The sequence below is a fragment of the Cololabis saira genome, chromosome 11 (assembly GCF_033807715.1).
Source record: "Cololabis saira isolate AMF1-May2022 chromosome 11, fColSai1.1, whole genome shotgun sequence".
NCBI classification, from domain to species: Eukaryota; Metazoa; Chordata; class Actinopteri; order Beloniformes; family Belonidae; genus Cololabis; species Cololabis saira.
Genome location: NC_084597.1, coordinates 10,609,270 through 10,634,014, shown reverse-complemented (window position 1 = coordinate 10,634,014; position 24,745 = coordinate 10,609,270). Strand labels below are relative to the sequence as shown.

The 24,745-nt window shown below is 39.7% G+C and overlaps 2 protein-coding genes across 9 annotated transcripts in view; one reads left to right on the top strand and one right to left on the bottom strand.

Moving 5' to 3' along the window:
- arhgap24 (Rho GTPase activating protein 24) overlaps positions 1–15,181 on the top strand; it is a 150,213-nt gene extending 135,032 nt beyond the window's left edge. The window contains 6 exon segments of the mRNA XM_061733700.1: positions 4,878–5,010; positions 6,128–6,201; positions 6,298–6,419; positions 8,222–8,287; positions 8,290–9,403; positions 12,604–15,181. Coding sequence (XP_061589684.1) covers positions 4,878–5,010; positions 6,128–6,201; positions 6,298–6,419; positions 8,222–8,287; positions 8,290–9,403; positions 12,604–12,868 — 1,774 coding nt within the window. The 3' untranslated portion in view covers positions 12,869–15,181.
- Positions 15,182–18,626: 3,445 nt separating this feature from the next.
- mapk10 (mitogen-activated protein kinase 10) overlaps positions 18,627–24,745 on the bottom strand; it is a 101,388-nt gene continuing 95,269 nt past the window's right edge. For 5 of the 8 annotated variants that reach the window (XM_061733696.1, XM_061733692.1, XM_061733694.1 and 2 more), the window contains one exon: positions 18,627–23,037. In XM_061733696.1, the coding sequence (XP_061589680.1) occupies positions 22,895–23,037 (143 nt within the window). In that variant the 3' untranslated portion in view covers positions 18,627–22,894. Of the gene's footprint in view, positions 23,043–24,745 lie in introns of all 8 variants that reach the window. The other 3 variants (XM_061733697.1, XM_061733699.1, XM_061733698.1) reach the window with 3 other exon arrangements.

Sequence of the window (24,745 nt, the reverse complement as noted above, 5' to 3'; positions counted from 1 at the left end):
GGAGGAGCATGGTGAAGAAATATGGAGTTCTCTTCACCTGCTTAGCAATAAGAGCCATCCACATCGAAGTAGCGTCATCTTTGGACACGGATTCATTTATTAATGCTCTTCGACGCTTCATAGCAAGACGTGGACAAGTGTTGGAGTTGCGCTCAGATAATGGAACTAACTTCGTCGGAGCTGAGCGGGAATTGAGGAAGGCCATGGAAGGTTGGAACCTTGTTCAAATCAACGACACCCTCCTTCAGAAGGGGATTAAGTGGATTTTCAATCCCCCCACTGGATCACATCATGGAGGAGTATGGGAACGGTTGATTAGATCTGTGAGGAAGGTCCTGAATTCCACCTTGAAGGTGCAAAACCTTGATGAAGAAGGTCTTCACACAGTTCTCTGCGAAGCAGAAGCTATCATCAACAGTCGACCCATAACCAGAGCATCCACTGATCCCAATGACTTGGAAGCTTTAACTCCTAACCATCTTTTGTTGCTCAAGACCATGCCATCGTTTCCACCGGGGCAGTTCCAAAGAGAAGATACGTATGCTCGTCGCAGATGGAGACAAGTTCAGTACATGTCCGACTTATTTTGGAAACGATGGGTCAAGGAATACTTGCCTCTGCTTCAGGAGCGCCAGAAGTGGTCAAGTGTCAAGCGCAACTTTCTTCCTGGAGATATTGTGCTCATAGTGGATGATTCAGCACCTCGCAATTCATGGCTCACAGGAAGGATTGTGCAAACGATCCCAGATAGAAGAGGACTGGTGCGCCAGGTGCGGATCAAGACGAAGACCAGCTATCTGGACAGACCTATTACAAAGGTTTGCCTTCTACAGGAAGCAGAAGATCCATGAGGACGTGCAGCTGACCTTTGAACTTCATAGACTTCATTGTCTTATGAATTTTGACACTGTCACATGGACTTTGGACTATTTTTTGTGTTGGCTTAAAGAAGAAAAGGACATTCAAAGGAACTGTATCTTTCTCTCAAGTTTTTCTTGTATATAATGTGTAGTGGTGTAATTATTATTGGAATAATTAAGGGGCTGGAATGTAGGAGCCATAATTCTCCTCTGCTTTTATGTTCACGGTCTCGTATTGCACCTGCACATTTCATTGACACTTTGGGTGGTGGGCGTGTTCACCGGGGCATGGGCGGTAACAGCTGATGATAGTATTTCATTCATTACCTTCACCTGCTCAGGGTTTGACAGAGAGGGGGTGAGCTCGAGGAGGTGATATTTTTCTGTTGACCGCAATCACGCAATCACGCACTCACGCACGCAAATGTTGTCTTGGAAACTGGTACCTGGATTATTTTTACGTGCAAGCAAAGAAAAGAATAAATGTTCAGACGCATTATTGGAGTGGAACTGAATTCTTTATACAAGCGCGTCACAGTGTTTCCTCCCCTGCTTAGTCCCTCGCGGCCCTTTTTTTGGATTAACAACGGCCGCAATAATGATCTCTGTAAAGCGCTCTGGGTGCCTTGAAAGGCGCTATATAAAACAAAGCCATTATTATTATTAAACTGCCTGTGCAGTTTCAATAGCACTTTTTGTTTTTCTTGTGTCTCATGTTTTCCGTCACAATGAGGATGTCGTCTTCATTTTGGATGTCACTTCCACTTCCATCCAACCAGAGGTTGCTTGAACATTATGGCTTTGTCATTCTCAATGTCCAAAACAGCACCTGCTCTTTTCAGTGAAGTTTTGCTTAAAAGCAAAGGGATATCGTCTGGAGCAACTTATGTCTCAATTTGACATTTAGTTTGTGCTATCACAGCTGGGATTTTCACTTTTTCTTTGTGGAATGTACAATTCTCCCATCACCAAACTTGAATGGTCTTGCACTTTTCACGTCCTTCATTTTCAGTAACTCATCCTGTGTTAGTTGACTGACATAATGATGAAGCCATTTTTTGCCAAACACTGTTCTGGTACAAGCTGTATCAATCACAGCAGATCCAAGAGACTCCACCATGAAAATCTCTGTGTCAGACAATGTGTCTTTAGACACAGTAGTGATGTTGCATTCTTCAAACTCTGTTTGTCTTTCATCTTCTGTTAATTTAGCATGCTCATTTTTATGGGAGCAGTTTGCCCAGTGATATAACCTTTGGCAGACTGCACATCTCGTTCTCCTACCATATCTGTCAAGCGGATTGGTACCTTGAATAGCTGCTTGATGCTGCGGATTTGACCTACTTTCTCTCCTGCCAGTGAACTTTGTGTAGTAGGCGGCTTCAGTTGCATCCCCCCTCACCTGCAGGGCGCCAGCTCCGCCCCGTGGCGTAGTGTCGCCAAATATCCTCTTCATGGCGGCCTTCATGTTGTCAAACTTGAGGCTTGGACAAGCGGTAAGTGCCAACTATTGGTCTTTAATATGAAGTCCCGCAGTGTCTAGCAGCTTGAATGCTAACACTGCATCCGGTAGCTCCATTTTAAACTGGCGAATTCTGTTGTACCTCCGTTCAAACTCGATGATGTAGTCCCCCATCGAAACGACATTGTCTTTCATCATCCGGTCAAACTCCGTGTACGCCTTGTATTGGCGGTCCTTTTCTTCTTTCAAAAACACTGAGTCTAGTTTCATCAAAAGTGTAGTCATTCCATCATCATTGTTCAAATCTCCTGCGGCTATTTCCAGCGCGCTGTCCCTCGCTCTTCCTGTTAGCGACAAGGCAACCGCCAAGGCTTGCTTCTTTTTATCCAAGTCCGTAACAAGTCTCCAGATTTCGACTTCATTTTTCCAACTTTCGTAGGACTTTTTCTCATCAAACGCCAACGGAACTTTACAATTACCAGCGGCCATCCTCTGCTACCAATGTTAACTGCTAAATGAATTACTCTGACGACTGTACGTTTTCCAAGACTTTACTCACGACTCGTGCACTACAAACACTACAACTGCCCTGCACTTACACACTCCCAAGATACCAAAACATTTGCGCATGCGCATTCAGAAAAGTATCACATAACAGGCAGCACTTAACTTTAATTGGCAGTTAGTAATGTCAGATGTTGTCACACCTTATTCGCTCATCTTTAAACTGAGGATTCGTGCCATAAGGCTAGTCATGCATAGTTTGCTCTGTGTCTGTTCTGGAGAATAGTCACGCAGCATCTGTTTAATATTTTGTTATATTGTTTTTCAGTCTGACACACATTCAAGATTGCTCTTTAGAGCATTCCCTTTCCTAGATAGAGCAGGGTGGAGGGGCAGGAAACGTGGGAAAGAAAGCAGAGAAAATTACATCAAGCGAAGGTCTGGCCAGCCAGGATTGGATCCAGGGATTCATCGCTCACGGCCTCTCAACTCATTTTTGTGTCCAACTGAGAAATACGATCTTTTCTTCCACGGGGAGTACTGGTTTGAACACCAGCCACGAGTCTATTGTGTAAACCCACACACTTTATATTTCACACAGATTTGGCAAAATCGATTATAATCAGACTGCCAATCATCGGACAACAACACCAGCCTTACAATTCAGTAATAGTTACTACCATCTGTGGTGTTATTAATGAATATTGGAACATAAGATGGCAAGCAAAGTCGTGTAGCTCCTTTTTATTGATCTCTGTAAAGCTTTCAAAACAGTGAATCATGCCAAGACTCACCAATGTATGCCTGCGCATGCTGAGGGATAGAAAATGATCAAGCACATGTCCCTGCATACTAACTACAGCTCAGGGTTGGCCCTTTTCATTTCTTATATATCTACACACTCTTAATCAAAACATCGGATTTCATTTTTGTGTTGAAGAAATGTTGGTATACAGTTCTGCATCTACACCAAACAAAATCCATCAGCAGCAACAATCTGTTGAACAGGATACAGGAGCAGCAATATGCCGCAGCCTCCGCTCGCAATCAGCAGCAAAATCGCCTTAATTTTAAGGAGCTAATCTCATCATTCAAGAAACTTTTAACTATAACTATTCCTTTCACTGCCGTCCTACTTGCCTCTTGCTGGGACTCCCGGTCGGGCAACTGGAGTCTGGTGGGGGCCTCCTGGTCGCTTCCCTGACGTCCCGGTCTGACCTCACCCCCCATTGCAAAACATAAATTACCAATTCTAACTCTAATAATTATTCCTGGCATTATCATGATATATTGTTTCATATTATTATATTAAGTTATGAAATCTCATGGGATGTTAAACTATGGTATTATTATATTGTTATATATTATAGTATGGTGATATAATGTGGTTATATGTTATAATATTTTATAAAAATTATGCTATATTAGGATATTACTATATTATTATGCTATATTTATATGATATCATGCTACACCACTCTATATGATAATTATTTATTTGTTTACTCTCAAATTAATATCCTCAATTTATGTATCTATTTTCATCATCTTATTTACACTCACACACGGCACACACACACACACCCATACTGAGGTTGTCTTTTGTCGTTGTTTGCACTGTATGTTAATAAAAATCTACAAAAATAATTCTTGTTCATGAATAAAAGATAGTTTAGCTGACTGTCTAGTTGGCGTTAAAAAAAAAAAAACTATAATACACATAATTTCCCCTTTTTTCAGTCTCATCTCTGTATTTAAAGATTAAAAAATCCTAATTGATGGGCGTTCAGCGTTTTAGTTCATGTATAGAGGCTTGAGGTTTTTCTCGCTGCTGACCTGGGCTCGACTCCCAGACCATCGCTACATGTCGTCTACACCACCCTACCCACTACACATGCTGTCTGCTTTCTTCTCTCATAACTTTCTTAACAAAGGCCTCGACTGTCCAACAAAAATTAAAAAAAAGTATTTTTCATGCTCAGTTTGCCTAACGTAAATTAAGACCTCAACCTTGCCCTGGACTTATTATTTTCTTTTTTTTCTGTCAACAGTAACACAGACGTCCACACAGTTGCGTCTCTGCTGAAGCTGTACCTCAGAGAGCTGCCTGAGCCCGTTATCCCCTTCCACAAGTATGAAGAATTCCTGGCCTGCGCCAAGCTCCTCAGCAAAGATGACGAAATGGTTAGAAATCAGACATGATGGATTCCTTTATACCTCCGACTTTAGCCCTAAATGCAAAGGTTTACGAGGTTCAATCTACTAGATGTATTAATCGAAATTTTGATCTCCAGTTTTGCAGTTTTTTCTCACGCACTAATTTTTTTTTTCCTTGTCTAATCTTCTAACTACGACGGAGTATTAGGGCCAAACTAAGAAAAAAAAAGAAGGAAATTACGAATATAAAGTCATAATAATATGAGAATAAAGTCGTAATATTACGAGAATAAAATCGTAATATTAAATATATTATAAATATGTAAATATAACTTCACAAGATGCTCAATATTCAACATTTTAACACACTCTTCCTGTTAGAGTTCTCATAAATTAACACTTTATTCTCATAATATTACGACTTTATTCTCATAATATTACGACTTTATTCTCATAATATTACCACTTTATTCTCATAATATTACGACTTTATTCTCGTAATATTACGACTTTATTCTCATAATATTACGACTTTATTCTCGTAATATTACCACTTTATTCTCATAATATGACGACTTTATTCTCATAATATGACGACTTTATTCTCGTAATATTACGACTTTATTCTCATAATATGACGACTTTATTCTCATATTACTTTATTCTCGTTATGTTACGAGTTTATTCTCGTAATATTACGACTTTATTCTCATAAATTACGACTTTATTCTCGTAATGTTACGACTTTATGCTCGTAATATTACGACTTTATTCTATTACGACTTTATTCTCGCAACATTATGACTTTATTCACGTAATTTCCTTCTTTTTTTTTTGTCTTAGTTTGGCCCTAATACTCCGTCGTATCTAACAGCCGAATCTCCACAAATATAAGACACGCCGAGTATCCTAAACATTTCTTCCTTCATCGGTTTGTTTTTTTGCATCCGGAAGGTTTTATTTTGTTTAGCTTTAGTATTTCTATAAAATAAAATGCATTGTTGCGTCGATGTTACACTGAATAAGCTCTAGTGTGTTTATTATTTTGAGAAAACTTGATTTACTGTACTTGTGACTGAACCTGACTCATGTGCAATTACTTAATACGAGCTTACGTAGTCTAAAAGGCATCTTTGATCCGCAGGGTATAAAGGCGCTGAGGAAGCACGTGGAAAGTCTGCCTCCGGTAAACTACAACCTCCTCAAGTACATCTGCAGGTACCAACTGATAGTTACGGTTGATAAAATTCAAACTGTTTCAGATGATTAACAACATTGACATCTTTCTTCTTTTTTTTTTTCTTTTTTGTGTAGATTTCTTGATGAAGTCCAGTCGTATTCAGGCGTGAATAAAATGAGCGTCCAAAACTTGGCCACAGTCTTTGGGCCGAACATCTTGAGGCCAAAGGTTGAGGATCCGGTAACAATTATGGAAGGTCAGTGTTCAAAAGAATCACTTACCTGTGTTTTATACTATTTATAATACTGTATTTTCCACACTATAAGGCGCACTTAAAATTCTTAAATATTCTCAAAAATCGGCGGAGCACCCTATAATCCGGGACGCCTTACGTATGAATTTTGTTGTGCTTACTGACCTCAAATTTATACTAAAAAATAATACAGTTTCAGTGTGACTTTGGTAGTGACGAAGCCAATCGCTTGATTGATGGTTGGACCGTTCAGCTAACACATTAAAGTCGCTTGGTTGGATACGGGTTGCAACGTCAGACAACGTTAGATAACTAATTATGCAGCGCTGGCAAGTAACCATCATCCAACATCTAGTCCATGTTACCTTACTGTAACTAGATGTCAACGCCAGGTTTTGTAATTGAGTAAACCCAATTTTCAAATCTATATTATAATCAAATGTTGGAATACAACGTGTTTCCAACCTCACACTAACTTCAGGTGTGATGAACCAATCAGAGAACAGGACGTGGTACGACGCTCACCTCCTCCACTTTTTATTGGTGGATTCATGGAAGAATCCATTCAAGAAAGAAAGAAAGAAAGAAAGAAAGAAAGAAAGAAAGAAAGAAAGAAAGAAAGAAAGAAAGAAAGAAAGAAAGAAAGAAAGAAAGAAAGAAAGAAAGAAAGAAAGAAAGGAAGGAAGGAAGGAAGGAAGGAAGGAAGGAAGGAAGGAAGGAAGGAAGGAAGGAAGGAAGGAAGGAAGGAAGGAAGGAAGGAAGGAAGAAAATAGGGATGGGCGGTATGGATTAAAAAATTCATCACGATAATTTCTGGCATTTTACCCCAATAACGATAAAAAAAATACCAATTGAACTCCACCTTTTTAACTATAAATCTGCTCTAAAAGATACTAAATGCTACTAAACTACACCGATTAAATTGAATTAATAAAAACCAATTAAATGAGTTACACCTGTACTGCAAAACTGGAATGACTCTTCGCTCTCAGATCCGCCATGTTTGTTACACAAACACGTATCAACGGGAATTTTTCTTTCTTTCTTTCTTTCTTTCTTTCTTTCTTTCTTTCTTTCTTTCTTTCTTTCTTTCTTTCTTTCTTTCTTTCTTTCTTTCTTTCTTTCTTTCTTTCTTTCTTTCTTTCTTTCTTTCTTTCTTTCTTTCTTTCTTTCTTTCTTTCAGGCCCATTTCTTTCTTTCTTTCTTTCTGGCTCATATCTTTCTTTCTTTCTTTCTTTCTTTCTTTGTTTCTTTCTTTCTTTTCTTTCTTTCTTTCTTTCAGGCCCATTTCTTTCTTTCTTTTTTTCTTGCTCATTTCTTTCTTTCTTTTTCTTTCTGGCTCATTTCCTTCCTTCCTTCCTTCCTTCCTTCCTTCCTTCCTTCCTTCCTTCCTTCCTTCCTTCCTTCCTTCCTTCCTTCCTTCCTTCCTTCCTTCCTTCCTTCATGTACGTTGTGCGTCGATTTAACGCAGAACCATAAACACAAAAACGTCATCAAGGGGAATTTATCGTTTTTACCGCGAGATGACAAATTCTTATCGTGAGGAATTTTTTTGACGGTTTATCGTGAACGGTAAAATATCACCCATTCCTAATAGAAAGTATTTCTCTATTAGTTACAACTGAACGATATTCTGAGTTATTGTGAGTTGAATAAAGTTCGACTTACCTGACTGTTCTGTTTCGCTTTACACATGTTTTATCATGCTCCTTATAACCCGGTGCGCCTAATGGTTTGCAAAATACGGTAGATGTTTAGTTTTTTTAGTGAAGTTCTCCGTTTGATTAACTCTCTCATTCTGTCAGGAACTGTTCTGGTCCAGCAGCTCATGGCCGTCTTGATCGGCCGCCATGACGTTCTCTTCCCAGAGATGTAGACGGCCAGTCGGCGCTTGAACTTGTTAACAACAACAACATTGAACTGCTACGGCGACAAGCCACAACAACTACCTCCGCCGTCACCGTGGTGTCCCAGAACGCAGAGAACAACAACACGCACGTGGTGCGACAGTGCGTCTGGGAAGCCCCCGAGTCTCCGTCGCACCGCCAGCACACGGACAACGGCGGCTCGCCGCGCTCAGCGAGTCCACGGAGCGTCGTCACGGGACGCTTCGACGTCAGTCGCAGTCCGCCGATGACCATCAAGAAGAACCCGGCCTTCAATAAAGGCAGCGGGATCGTTACCAACGGCTCCTTCAGCTCCTCTCCGGCGTCAGATCCCAGTCTGGAGAAGACCCAGACCTCCGGGGGTGGCGGCGCACCGGTGCGTCGCACCGGCACCCTCAAAGGCTCGGGCACAAAAATGGGCACGGGCGGTGTGACGGGCGGAGGAAGTCCCGCCGGGAACGGGACCGGGGTCGTCCGCATGGGCCTTTCTGGTTCCGATGTGGTCACCGGGACTTTGAACGGTCGCAACAGTCTTTGGCTGCAGAATAACGGCTGCGTCATGCTTCGGGAAAACAACAAGACACGCGACTGCTCCAACGGCGATCAGACAGCCAGTCAGAACCGCCTGTCCACGTACGACAACGTCCACTTAAACCACCAGAACCTGCAGCAGCAGACTCAGATAACCAACATATGTCTGAGCACCAGCTGTGAGGACAAGCAGAGCGTGGACAGCGCCACCTGGTCCACGTCCTCCTGTGAGATCTCTCTCCCGGACAACTCCACTTCCTGTCGCTCCTCCACCACCACCTGCCCCGAACAGGACTTCTACGGAGGTCACTACGAAGACTCGGACGGCCCGGGGCCGGATAGCGAGCCTCTGCAGTCCGGTGGAGGAGAAGGAGGTGGCAGGAACAGTAACAGAGAGGATGGTGGAGATGGAGCAGGGGGCAGCAGCCGGGGGACGAGCAGCAGCGACATCAGTGAGGGCTTCATGCTGGGAAACGGAGCTGGAGGCCACAGCGCCCTGCACAGCCTCGTGGCCAGCCTCAAACAGGAGATGCACAAGCAGAAGACGGAGTACGAGGCCAGGATAAAAAGGTAGGAGAAGCACATATGTGTTGAAGTAGTCTTTATTGCAGATGCTGGGAAATATTTTTATTTTTATTTATTTATTTATTTATTTATTTATTTATTTATTTATTTATTTATTTATTTATTTATTTATTTATTTATTTCAGATCCCCATTAGTTGCTGCATCAGCAGCCACTATTCTTCCTGGGGTCCAACAGTACAAATGCACATTTCTATAAAACTTTTACAGTACAATATAAAATGTTAGTTAAACAGAATAAAACAAAGTAGATAGCAAGTACAAAGAACAACTAAAAACAAAAACAAGACAAAAAAACAAAAACAAATAAAAACTAAAGATAATAATAAGCAGAAAAACAATGAAAAAAAGAAAATGAATTTTCCTAAATGAAAAAAAAAACAAAAAAACAGATAGATTAAAGATAAATCCAAGTACAACTAAAGATAAATAAGTGCATACTAGATGAGGCAAAAACAAAAAAAAAACAAACCGTATTTCAATAGAAGAAAATTTAAAAGTAAATAAGTAGTGAAAATAACCCGTAGTAGAGCGTTGTATTCAGAAGAACGAAAATCATGACTAAATATCGTTGTCAACAAACGAGACGAGATGCAACGAAAATGCTGGTCATGTGACGATAGACGATAGATGGATGGATGGATGGATGGATGGATATAATGCAATATAGTAGAGGAATAAAAACGAGACTAAAATGTATATAACAAAATAAAAACTCTGCTAAAATGTGTCTTAATTTCTGTTGACCAAAACGAGACAAACATTCTACCAAAGATCCTTAATGTCCATGTTTTCAGTAGTTTCCTCTGGTTTAATGTCCATGTTTTCAGTAGTTTTCAGTAGTTTCTCTGGTTTAATGTCCATGTTTTCAGTAGTTTCTCTGGTTTAGTTCTGGGTGACGTTAGTCCTCAATCCCAGTCGCTGCAGCAGGGAATCAGATCCAGAAGATGCAGCTGCAGAGTTAGAGGCTGATGCCGTTAACGCAGAGCTCTAGGTTCACATCAGTTAAAAACAAAGTTAAATAGAGAAACGCAGGGATCTTCTCTGGGGCTGGAGAAGAAGAAGAAGAATAAGAGACCATCTTTGGATACACTTTCCTACATAGACGTGGAAAAGAAAACCCAATGTGTCTTCGAAAAAGATGGGGAGAAATGCGGAAAAATAAATATATATGTTGTAAACTTAAATTAGAGTCTTTTGTATCTGGAATGAATGTATTCTTGAGTCTATAAGGTAACAGATAACATTATAATAAGATAACCTTGTTTGAATTGTAAAATGGTTTTGGATAAATACAATCTTTGACTAAAACTAGACTAAAATGGTCCTGGACAATTCTGACTAAAATGCTCAGACTTTTAGTCGACTGAAACTTGACACGACTAAAAAGGAGAATGTGTTTGACTAAAACTGATAAAACTAAAATGATAGCTTGACCCAAAGACTAAACTAAAACTGAAACAGGCTGACAAAAACAACACTACACAGGAGCATTTATTTTCCCAATTGACCTTTTATAAAATCTTCATACCATATTTCAGTTGAATCTCCTATTTTTGGCTCATTTCCCCCCTTTTTAGTTTATAGATTAGATAACCTCCTCTGATTGATCAAAGAGGATAAACCATCCAAAACATGTTATACAATTCAGGACCACTACTGCTCAACTTGTGAAGACGTGTAGGTGCCACACCTGTAATTATCGAACTGAGAAGTCCGAGAGCTCCGGCCCTTAACCTGTTGGTTATGTTGCACCATATATCTCCGTCTGCCCTGTGTCGTTGTGCCGTCAGATTAGGGCTGGGCGATATGGACCAAAAGTCATATCTCGATATTTTCTAGCTGAATGGCGATACTCTATATATATCGATATTTTTTCTGTGCCATAATTGGGGTTTCCCCCAAAGCATTATAGCATAGCATCTCTGTTAGCTTCATTTTTTTCTGAGGCAAACCCTTAAAAAAACAGTCAGTTTTAATACAAAGCCTCGTGCCAAATGTCACACAGGTAACTTTTCAGACCAGAAGGAGAGCACACATTAGGCCCATTTTAAAAACCTTACACTGGCTACCTGTTAGTTTTCGTGTTGATTTTAAAGTTCTTTTATTAGTTTATAAAGCGCTACATGGGCTTGCGCCAGAGTATATTTCAGAAATGTTTTTATTCTATGAACCAGGAAGGCCCCTCAGATCCTCTGGCTCTTCTTTTTAGCTGTTCCACAGAGTAGAACTAAAAGATTTGGTGATGCTGCTTTTAACCACTAAGCTCCAAAACTGTGGAAAGGCCTGCCGGAGGATCTGAGAGGAGCTGGAAATGTGGACATTTTTAAACGTAGACTAAAAACTCATCTCTTTGGTCTGGCTTTTATGTAGCATCACATTTTATAGTTTTAGTTTTATTCCGTTTAAATTTTTTTAAAGGTATCTGTTTTATTTATTTATCTATCTCTTATAATGTTTTTATTATTTTTATTGTTGTGGACTGATTATTATTATTTATTTTTTTTAGCCTTAATCCTTGAACCTTTATCTTTTTATAAATTTTATATATTTTATATTGTATGTCAGGGTGCATTGGTCTCCCAGTTTTTATCTTTTTGGTCTCCCAGTTTTTATTTGTTTATTATGCTTATTTTCCAATCAAAATGTCAAAGCACCTTGTATTTCATGTACTTGGACGAAAGGTGCTATTTAAATAAAATTTGATTGATTGATTGATTGATTGATTGATTGATTGATTTTATTAACAGAGGTCTGCACAATATCAAAATGTATAAAACAAATGAAACAAAAATAATCTGCCTGCATATATAGAATAAAAATGCTTCTTGAATAAAATAAAACAAATATCCCTTTCCTGCATAACAATTACATTAAAATACACTGTGCAATTAATACAATGTAGACAGTAACAGGCAGACTTTTCCACTGAGGTTGACAGTTGTGCAAATAACAAAACATTTGTGCAAATCTGAAATAAAATATTCAATTCAATTTGTCACAAAATTAGCTATATCAAAATCCTAAAAAAAAAAAAAAAAAAAAAAAAAATTTTATAATCGATATAAACGATATTGTCTCGTACCATATCGCGTTTGAAAATATATCGATATATATTAAAATCTCAATATATCGCCCAGCCCTACGTCAGATGGCCGACTAATCCTTTGCAAACTTCCCTCACAGCCTGGAGCAGCATAACCTGGAGCTGGAGACGGAGATGGTGAGCCTCCACGAGGAGCTGGATCAGGAGAGGAAGAAGTACACCATGGCAGAGATCAAGCTGCGCAACGCAGAGCGAGCCAAAGATGACGCCGAGCGGCGGAACCAGATGCTGCAGAAAGAGATGGAACAGTTTTTCTCCACTTTTAGTGACCTCACTGCAGCTGGCAACGGCACAGCCGCGGAGCCTCGCCGGCCGGAGCGCAGCAACACCATCTGGATACAGTGAGGACGTTTTGGAAATAGTGAAAGAGACTGGACGTGGTTTATTACATGATACGAACTTGAAACAGGATTTGGCTGCTGAGTGAAAGATTTGGCAGGTTGGAAAATGACATTGGATAGTTAGCGGCTCGTTTTAATTTAAGAAATGGGGGATATAAGGCTGATGAAAGCCATTTGTATAAATATAAACGTCGCCTGGTGTGACGTCAGTGACTTTGAACCGTATGTAGCATTATTTAAATAATTCATGCACACTCTCTAGCCTTCTCAGAAATCATCGTGGTGCTCTTTCATCTGACTGGCAGGTGGAATAAACGAAGAAGCAGTCTGTGATGACACAGGGTACTACTATTTTACATTAGCTCCTGCGACTGGAAAGGTGTGAGGGGAAGCAAAATGTGAAGAATTGGGGTGGGGGGGCTTACAAAGACCTTGGACCTGAAAATGCAGAATCATACCAAACTTTTACAGGTTTTATTCATTTTTAACATTTTACCAAAAGCATGTTAGTGCTCAGTGTATTTCTGTATCTGCTCGTGTACATAGAGGGAAACAATGCAGAAAAAAAAACTGTTGTTTGTAAAGAGATATGAAAGTTAATACTGAAATGTTAATGATATTTAAGCAAAGTTATCAATGTGTGATATTTTATATCAAGATTTGTCCTTGCACTTAATGTGTCTGTTTAGCCTCTACAGGTTGGTACTGAATGTTTTGCGTACCATTATAAATAGGAGAGTATGCTGTACACGTGCCTGTGCTTCTGTGCTGTTGCATTTACTCATGACCAAAAACAGAGCCTGTTCTGTAAATATTTTGTAGATAATAATTATAGACACTACTTGTTAGACTGCACTGTGGTTTGACTGATATTTGTGATGGGTATAGCTCGGAAAAATTCACTTTTAAGTCTTGCACATTGGCTCACTGGCCTCAATCCCAGATAAGAAAAAAAAATGGATGCGTTAAATTTAGACTTTTGAGACGATAACGTTTTCCTTTTGACATTAAGACATATGCAGCGGTTCCAATGAATGCTCTTCTAAATGAGTTTATAATCTGAGTCAATGAGCAGATAATTGTAAAAGCTTTTCCTCCCTGTCACTACAGATGTTTGGCTTGGAAAAACACGCTGCAGCTCAAAATTTACCAACACAGCTGCATTAACTGTGAAAAACTGGGATTGAAGCACTGAGAACATTAAAAGTCCACCTGCAAGGTTCAGCAGCGAGAGCGTGCATGATGGTGCATGAGTCCACGAGGGTAAATGAACAGCGACTGAATGTTAAGTGACTTTATATTGCGTATTTATGTAGCCTTAAACCAAAGGGTACAAAACAGAAGACATCCGACAACAGACAAGAATCTGATGTCTGCCAGAAGACGGTTGTTGGCGCTCGCAGATTTGCAAATTGCTTCTTCCCTGCTGGAGATCAGCTCCCATTTAAAACCTGCTGCTGGTCATTGCAGGATGTCTGGAATGTGTGCATGTGGTGGCGGCGGCGGTGGTGGGGGACGACAACAAAAGAAGGGACGGGAGCCTGCGCTTCTCATTTTGCACCCTTCACCGGAAAATAATAGGCCTAAGCCAAGTTGACAGTCCCACTTCGTTCTGTGAATCCCACACAAAAGAGCAGAATCTGAACAGAGCGCAAAGGCGAGGAGGAATGAGGTCGCCATAGGTTTTTCAAGATGTGATACTTGACACTCAAAGGAAAAATAATTTGGCAATATGAATAAAAATGCATTTTCATGTGAGTCTCGGTTTCTGTAGTTTATTGAATTTTAAGATTGTAAATGATTATGAATGAAACTTGTGAAAAGTGTCTTTTCAGTGTGGAGATGGATGAAAAATGACTGTTAGAGCCAGAGGTGTCAAGTAACGAAGTACAAATACTTCGTTACCTTACTTAAGTAGAAATTTTGGTTATCCATGCTTCACTGGAGTAATTATTTTTCAGACGACTTTTTACTTTTACTCCTGACATTTTCACACAATTATCTGTACTTTTTACTCCTTACATTTTAAAAACAGCCTCGTTACTCTATTTCATTTCGGCCTTTAAAAAACAAACTATCCAGTTAAATTGCTCCATCCGGATAGAGTGAATTTGGTTGTGGTTGTTTCAGATGTTCTTGTCCAGTTTTGTTCTTACATCCGTTCCCTCAGATTCCTGCAACTAAACTTGGATGTACATTCCAATAAAGGTTAGGATAAATGATAACACGCCTCTGAAGTTTGACTTTTTGCACCATTACAATACTTATAGGCAACTAGTCATCATATCTCCTGCTCTCTGAAACACATGTTAATGCTCAATAGTACACATATATGGTTCTTTAATATATTTGCATTATACTAAGATGCATTCATTTTCAATGACTTTTGTCCTTAATGGCTTTTTTCCACCTTACATTACTTTTACTTTTATACTTTAAGTAGTTTTGAAACCAGTACTTTTATACTTTTACTTGAGTAAAAAACTTGAGTTGATACTTCAACTTCTACAGGAGTATTTTTAAACTCTAGTGTCTATACTTCTACCTGAGTAATGAATGTGAATACTTTTGACACCTCTGGTTAGAGCCATGAAATCTTGTTTACTTATATTTTTGGAGTATCAATCCAAAAGTCAATATTCCCCCACCAAATATTAGCATATGAAGTGGTGAAGCATCAAACATTTGATTGTTGATGCTGTGTAAGTCCTAAATACTTTTTTATTAAGTATTGCAGAAAAAAAAACGTAAAGTTTTTGGTGATGTAATGATGCTTAGTTCTTTAATGCCCCTTAAGGTGCATCTTAGTCCGTCATCATATGTTTAGGGTCTTTCCATCTGACACCTTGATCTATGTGACCCAGTCGAGATCGTCTACGCCTTGATGTGCGACCAGGTAAGACATCCTGAGCCTGTTCAAGAGGAAGCGGCACTTCCAGATGTTTCAAGGAAGTTCCTAATGATAAAGACCCCGGTTCACAGACTTCCCTTCAGGCTTCTCATCCAACAGACCTGCATCCTCTCCTGTGTTTCCTCTGACTTTTATCCTGTTAAGGACTAGTGTGCTCTTCCCAATTGTGATTTGCAGTGGGAGATAAGAAAACACTAGCTCCCAGAAAGCTCATGCTTATTTACACACCAGATTATTCTGCACAGCTATTACTTTCCTTACTGAAAAGAAACGGGAAAGAAAATTATTTCATTTAGCACTATCAGGGTACTCATTCTGCTGGAAAAGATTTTAGCATATAGCTCTCAAAATATGTAAAAACAATAAAACTCATCTGATCGCAATGAGTTGTCACCAGACAAAAACATTCTCAGACAAACCACAAGTTTTTTTTTTGACTGCTATTATATATTAAACTAAATCGAAGCATGAAAGAAAGGAAAATCATCTAGGAAATAGAATACACTCATGGTTCAGTAGCTAGTAGATGCCGCTTTAATAGCGGAAACACACGTATCTCCCTTTCTTATTTACAGCCTTTCCAAACTGAAGTGTAGAAACAAAAGCTTCTTTAAAGGCAGGTCTTTCCTTTTTGGCATTGTGTTAAAGCACAACTGAAAGTGGCAAACCACTGAAATATCAGCTTTTAAAGAGGTCTAAAGTTCTTTAAGGGCTAACTGATAACAGCATCTTGCTTGAGCTTACTCACTTAAAGGGAAAGTTCGGTTTTTTACAACCTGGACCTTATTTCTGGCATTTTTTATGGTTGTATACTCACCCAGGCAAGTTTGGTATCATTTGGAGTCCTTCGGAAGATATTAGGGGTTTTTTTGCGAGCCGCTTCTCCATATAACGGTAGTGAACGGGGCACAGCGGGACACAGACGATGCAGCGTCTAAATAACACATGATTGCCGCGAAACTCGTTCATTTCTTTTATGAATCACTAGATCTGCTTCCAGGACCTGTTGTCTACATCCGGGGCTGTGTGTGTAACAAATAAATCAGTTTGTAAACAAGACCTCTGACCTGCATGATGTGTACAGCTGGAGTTTGCTACTGTTAGTTTACTGTTAGTTATTTGAAACATGTCTGAATATTTGTCAAATTCTGAGGTTGTGGACGACGACTTTGAATATGATGGACGTCCTTACCGTTTTGAGCCAAAGTATACGGCTGAAGAGCTCACTGAACGGAGGACAGAGTGCGCGCACAGAGATGACGTCATGCAGACTCCAAATGACACCAAACTTGCCTGGGTGAGTATACGACCATAAAAAATGCCAGAAATAAGGTCCAGGTTGTGAAAAACGGAACTTTCCCTTTAAATCCTATGGAAACGGTTACTTAGTGTTGCCTGCATGATTTTACCTAAATGGCTTTATTTTTGTTAAATAAGTGATGGTTTAATTATAAATAAATATTTCTAATTAATTCATAATGAATTATGTTGTTACTCAAATGAGGTTGTATTTGACAAAAACTTACTATAATGATTTTTATTATTATTCATCATCAGCAAAAAGCAAGAAAAAAAACGCACAACGTCCAAGATCAAAGGTTTTGTTTATTTTCAATCACATACATATACTATTTGTACATACACAGTTCCTTTAAAATGTTGTGTTTACAGTAACAGCTTTCAGTATTTTTTTTAAATTTGCATTTGTTTTTACTTTTATTTGAAACGCTATAGCCTGAAGCTTTGAGATCAGCGTGAAACAGACACAGTTCTTTTTTTTTTCTTTTTCTTTTTTTTCAACCTGACAATGTCAAAAGAATGATTCATTAAAACAGCACGGAATAAAAGAAACTAGAGAGAAGGAGTCAGAAAAGAACCGAGGAACAACCTCACCTGATTCAGATGAGCTATACAGATTTTCATTGTCGCAGAGTTCCACAATTCAGACTCAAAACATCGTAGCGTTGCTTGACCTTTGAAGCTGGCCTCCCTGTCTAAGTGCAATGAAGTGTTTATTGCATTGTTGGATTGTTATTATTTACAATATAGCTTGAGAGAAAAGACTTGAAAATCCAAAACTCTGGTATCAATGACGCTGAGTCCAAAGATTTTGAAGTACAAGACGTATCTCAACGTGTGACGTCTAATCATTTTCTTCATATTGGCAATAATTATAATATGGCTCAATGACAAGTCAGTCAGCGTATTACTAATCCTGTAGTCTATACACACACACACACACACACACAAAAAAGATCACTTTAATATCTTCTTGACAAAAATTAGGAGACTTGATAGTTGACATTTCTAATTCAGTGGTTAATGTGACTGAACATCAATAAACACACAAACCATTTCTGAACGCACAACTGCGCTTGTTTTTCCATCCAGATTCTCAAAAGCAGTTGCACTACAGTTATGCTCTTACGACGGAGTATTAGGGCCAAACTAAGACAAAAAAATTGGAAATTACGAGAATAAAGTCATAATATAATGAGAATAAAGTCGTAAAATTATGAGAATAAAGTCGTAATGTTGCGAGAATAAAGTCGTAATAGAATAAAGTCGTAATATTATGAGAATAAAGTTGTAATATTACGAGAATAAAGTCGTAAAATTACGAGAATAAAATCGTAACATTACGAGAATAAAGTCGTAATATTATGAGAATATAATTTATGAGAACTCTAACAGGAAGAGCTTCTCCCTGTGTTAAAATGAGGAATATTGAGCATCTTGTGAAGTTATATATATATATTTATAATATATTACGACTTTATTCTCGTAATATTATGACTTTATTCTCGTAATTTTACGACTTTATTCTCGTAATTTTACGACTTTATTCTCATTACATTATGACTTTATTCTCGTAATTTCCTTTTTTTGTTTTTTTGTTTGGCCCTAATACTCCGTCGTAATGCTCTTGAATGTAACTTTTAAAAAAAATACATAAGCTGTAAAGTAGTTTGTTCAGATGCATGCAGATGCAAGCAATGCATTTTAGGATGAACGGTTTGCACAAATCGCACACACACACACACACACACACGCACGCACGCACGCACGCACGCACGCACGCACGCACGCACGCACGCACACACACACACACACACACACACACACACACACACACACACACACACACACACACACACACACACACACACACACACACACACACACAGAGCTGCAGTGACATGCGTTTTTGTGCAACCCAGCTGTTTGTGTGTTTGAATCTTCTACTTCAGGCGCATTAACCAGGACCAGAAGCACCTTTTATCACAACAGAATAGTCTGGAGGGATGTCTTATAAAAAGATCACATTCATAAATATTTTTTTCTAAAAAGAAAAAGAAATACATTTCAATGTTTCTACTCAGTGACCGGAAACACGTTTCAGATTTGGAAAGAGTGTGGTTACATGGTTCAAAATGCCCTGTAGAAAAAACTGAGTGTGTGTTTGTGACTCGAGCTCTGGACCCCTTTGTGAAGAAATTCATCTGAACATTTTCAAAACATTTTAAAAAGAAAAAGAAAAAAAATAAAGAAACTGTTAAAGTTGCACCCTGTTTTTTGAAAGATTGCCCCGGCCAGACCCTGAACAGAAAGCCAAGCCGACCGTCGCTTATACTGGAGAAGCCAACCTCAGTGGCCCGCTCGGCTCCGTGACGGTAACTGTGTGTGGTCCCCGGGCTCTGCTCGGGCCGCAGGATGAAGGAGTGTTAACAAAGTAACTTTTTGAAGTCTTTTAAAGAAATTGTACGAACACATCCACGCAAAAAGGGGAATGGCATCGCTGCGGCGGCTGGACCACAGAGTTAAGCTGCAGTTGATGGCCTATTGTTGAGAAATATCTCCCTTTTTAGTGCCGTTTCCTCGTTTCCTCATTTCCTCCTATTAAATAGTGGCTGAATATCTATTTTTTTGAACCAAGTGCACACGTGAACATGTAAATATAGTGATATTTACAAAAATGCCTGCATGTGTTTTCATGGGCTTCAAGACACATGCGATGATTTCCATTAAAATCTGAGTAAAGCAGATTCAGAGATTTGCTTGGAAACGTATTCTTTGTGTAAAAACAAGAACGTCTTAAAACATGCTCACAACTGACAACTATGCTGCATTGAATTGTGTCGTTGGACCGTTTCACAGCTCTAACTCTTCGACAGTTGTGTTCTTGATAAATATTTTAGACCTTAAATCCCATCCAAGTGAAATAGCAATGAGGATGTTTAAAGTGAGCTGAAACCAGCCCTGCGCCAACACCAATATACAATTTATAGCCCTAAACAGCTTATCCAAAATAAGCCAACCACACCATCTACCTGTGTAACCGACAGCTAGGTAACAATCTGCGTCCATCATGACAATTTGCAGAACTAAAGCTAACAACTTAAGTATATTGAGGTGAAAAACTGTACTTATTTAGTGAAAGGTTAAGTTAAAATGCATCCCCGTGGATGTTGTGGATGCTACATTTAGGAGAATCACATTGATAAGGTGATGAACATGTAGTTTTTTTACTAGACTGTATGAGAAACTACTTAGCAATGCCTTGGATCTGTTTTGTAGCCAAACACAGAGCCATGGTGATAGGGAGTTAATCGGAATTGCGTTATTTTTCCCCTGCTACTTTTACAGTCCTTCAGCTAAAATGAATCGACACGGATTATTACCACCAGATTGTCTCACTTCCTCCCGTGCTAGCAAGCAAGCTCCCTTCGGCATAAGCTTGGCGGCATTGTTAGCACGAGTAAGTTGCTACACTTCATGTTTTTTATCTTAGTCTGGAGCTTCAGTGTAACCAAACTATAAAATATCTGCATCGTGAATTTTCCTCAAAGCAGTGTAGTTCAGTTAAACCCTCCTCTGTTTGCTTTGTTCATGCAAATCAGTTGAACTAGTTTTAAAATCGCTCTGTTCGCACAAACAGTTATTATAGCATGGACGTACTTAGAGGTTGTTTAAATAATTTGTGTCTGGCTGGCCAGGTAAAGCACGCTCCTAATTCATACAATTATCTGCTTCACTCAAACTTCAATAAACGTGTCCTTTTCCCAGAGACGTTACAGCCGTTTCGGCTATCGGAGTCGGGGAAAAAAACGAAAAGAAATGTTCATAAAGAAGCTCACTGTTGATTTTGTAACAGACATTTTTGAAAAAGGTATTCATCAACTTTGTATGGAAACCAACTAAACCTTCCTCCCCCCTGGGTTTTCCTTTTTTAGTAGCTTTAGGCTGCCCGTTTGATTTCTTGCAGAATTACAGGTTATTTAAAGCAGAAAGCTTTCAGAATGGGAGCTGGACTTCTGGATCTCCTCGGTGAGGCGCCAATCATTTTCAGAGTCTCAGTTAATGAGACTGAAATTAAGACAAGGAGATGATGCAGATAATGGGAGTGATGTGATCAAAGAAGAAAAAAAACTACATAGAAATACAGTCAGGTTTAACTGTGTTTCTGCTTTGCCAATACGTTGGGATGGCCTTTTTTTGTGTTTATAATTAGGAGAATGGATCAATATAAAGTTTTTTTAATATATTTTTTTAACAACTTGAGCACATTTTCTCCACTGATTCCAGTCTGGCAGAAATACTGTGCACACTTGCGGTAACTTCAGATCAGTTTGCACAGTTGCTGTTGCGAGAGATAAGAATTAGAAAAAAGGGAAATAAAACATCAACATTTCTGCATCCTGAATGCTTCATTCCAAAAAAATTATGTACCATATTCAGATTGCCTTTGAGAAATCAGGTGTTTAACAAAACTGACAGATGTGCTCTCCCAGGGCGTGTTTCTATAATATAATTTTAATAATGTAGCGAGTAACTGCTACGAAGTTAACACTCCTCACCTGCCTTTAACCTCCCCACCGTTTCACATAATGTCTCATATAAAAAAGTTTTTAAAAGATTCAAATAGGAGAAGTCTCTTTGTGGTCACGCCACATCTAAAAAGATCCATTCCCTTTGCCTTGAAGGCGTTAATGATACACTATGCAGGACTGTGGGCCTGCCGAGGAAAATAAACAGATTACTCACAAATCAGGCTTTTCCTACGAGACGTGAGCACAGTCAAACTAATTTATTTCCGAGTTATCACCTGACAATTTAATCTTTTTTCGGCGTGCCTGTGGCTGACAAACACACGTAGACACACCTGCAGACACCTCCCATCATCGTCTGGAGTTCAGTTCATTTATAATGTACATAGACAAAAGTCTGGATGCAGACTCTTTTTTAGCATACAGTGAGATCAGCGCTGCTTAAATCTAATCATGCAGGACTATAGCGATAGGCGGGGGGGGGCAGCTGAGGTGGAAATGCGGCAAGGTGTGTGCTAGTCAGAAGAAAAGAAGAAAAAAGAAATGAAAAAAGAAAATCCCAGTGTACTGGCCGTCAGTCCCACACTGTTTTCTCTTCAGCTGTACAGAATTACAGTATTTACAAGTAACTCAGGGGGAGCGCCGCTATGGATGAGAGCGACTGCACGTTCCCTGCACACAAACTACAATAAAAACACACAAATCAGGCAACCTTACATTTTGGGATTGTGTTCAGGTGGAGGCGAGGGGCGTCTCGGGCCGAGCCGAGAGGCTCGAATACAGCGATGTCATCAGTTAAGAACTGAATACAGAGGAGGGTAGAGTTTGCAGTAGTGGTGAGTATAATGACAGTCCGTCTTGCCACAACGGTCGTAGCATAAATGCTTTTCTGAAGGAATCGTGAGCCCAGCATTCAGCCAATATGTACTTTACAGGAGATGCACGTCTAAGCACTTGGTCATTTTGTTTTGGATGCCATATACAAGATATGTGGGGTAATATAAGCAAAGCAACTAGAGGATCATAACCATATATCTCAGCTCATGTACTTCAGTTTAAATACCACTGCTGTTTTCAATGACAATGCACAGGCTTTAGATTTTTCTGATTCTGTGTTTCCAAAGCTTATGTTTTCGCTCAGAATATATTCATCTTGAACTTTTCTATTTTTTCTGCATTTTTATTTTGTATTTTTTGTTTCTTTTTCAATATTAATTTATTTTTATTGTCGGTCATCTCTCTGGGTTGTTCACCGTCGGAAGAACATGGGGTTGCGCAGGCAGGCGGCTAGTCACCTGCAACACCCCAAGGGTCCCGCGGAGGTCTCTAGGCTGCTGTCAGTGTCTGAGGCCAGGGTCTGATCGGTGGACATGGAGGAGATGTCGTTGATGGAGGAGGAGGGAGGGAGGCTCTCGCTGCTGTTCACGGCTGCACCTGTGCTAAGGGAATCAACAGCAGCGGGGGGTTACAACGTAAAAAAAGTCCTGGCAGGGGCACAATTATAGTTTTTTGCAAGCACACAGGGGGGAGCGGGGGGGGGGGTTACACAGTGACAGGAACATGGAATTTAGTTGTGTAACTTCACTTGGTTGAAAACAACATCAACAAGAGCTGTGGGACACAGTCACGGTGTGTAATGAGACAAAGGGGATTAAGGTTTGGGTTAATTGGGCTCCTCAGGAAAATTCTTGAAGGCTACCGCGTTTCATCAATCTACTCAATTCCACTTTGTTTATATAATTCAATGATAAAGTTCAACTAAATTAGTCAAATTAATACAAAGCTGATAAAATAACAATAATAATTAAAGCTACAAGCAGCGATGAACGGGCCCTCGCACCCTTGTGCACGTTCAGGCGTGCTGCAGTGGAAGCTTGTATGACTTGCATGTAGATTCTTCAGGGCTGGACATTTAGCGGATGACACCAGCCACGACTCTCTATGTCAAACCATTCAAAAGTTATGGCAGAAAATCGGAACTATCACATATCGATGAATCAGAAGAAGGGGTGGGGTTAATTTGCACCAATTAAGGTGAAGGAGTCAAAACCGAGTCTGATGACACCATCCACGACTCTGTATGTCATACCATTCAAAAGTTATGGCAGACAATAGGATCTATCAAGTATCGACAAATCAGAAGAAGGGGCGGGGCTAATTCATGCCAATGAAGGTCAAGTACTCAATACCGAGTCTGATGACACCACCCACATGTCTTTATCACAACTCGTTCAAAAGTTATGGCAGAAAGTAGGAACTATCAAATATTGACCAATCAGAAGAAGGGGCGGGGCTAATTTGCACCAATTATGTTTAAGGAAGTGGGGGCGCGCTTTTTGGCATCTATCGTCGCCACGGTAACACTTTTGACTGAGAAAAGTAATGGGTGTCGTCGCAGGATCGATACGCACATTTTGATGTATAACACACCTGGGTGCACGTTGCGGAAAAATTACATGATTCATTCAAAATGGCCGACTTCTTGTTCGGTTTCGGCCATGGCACCAAAATACTTTTCTTTAAGGTGCGACATGATACAGGTGTGTACCGATTTTCGTGCATGTACGTCAAACCGTATTATGGGGCTTGAGGCACAAAGTTTTCTAGGTGGCGCTGTTGAGCCATTAGGCCACGCCCATTAATGCAAACTGTGAAATATCAAAATTATCCCCAGGCCTGGCTTGCGTGCAAAATTTTGTGACTTTTGGGGAACTATCAAATATGGACTAATCAGATGAAGGGGGGGCGCGTTTTTTGGCATCTAGTGTCGCCACAGTAACGCTTTTGACTGAGAAAAGTAATGCGCGTCGTCGCAGGATGGAGACGCACATTTTGATGTATAACACACCTGGGTGTACGTTACGGTTCGGGCCGTATTAATTGCTGAAGGAATGGCAAAAATTGCGCCAAAATTACACGATTAATTCAAAATGGTCGACTTCCTGTTCGGTTTCGGCCATGACGCCAAGAGACTTTTCTTTGAGTTGTGCCATGATACAGGTGTGTACCGATTTCCGTGCATGTACGTCAAACCGTATTGTGGGGCTTGAGGCACAAAGTTTTCTAGGGGGCGCTGTTGAGCCATTAGGCCACGCCCATTAATGCAAACCATGAAATATCAAATTTTTCGCCAGGCGTGGCT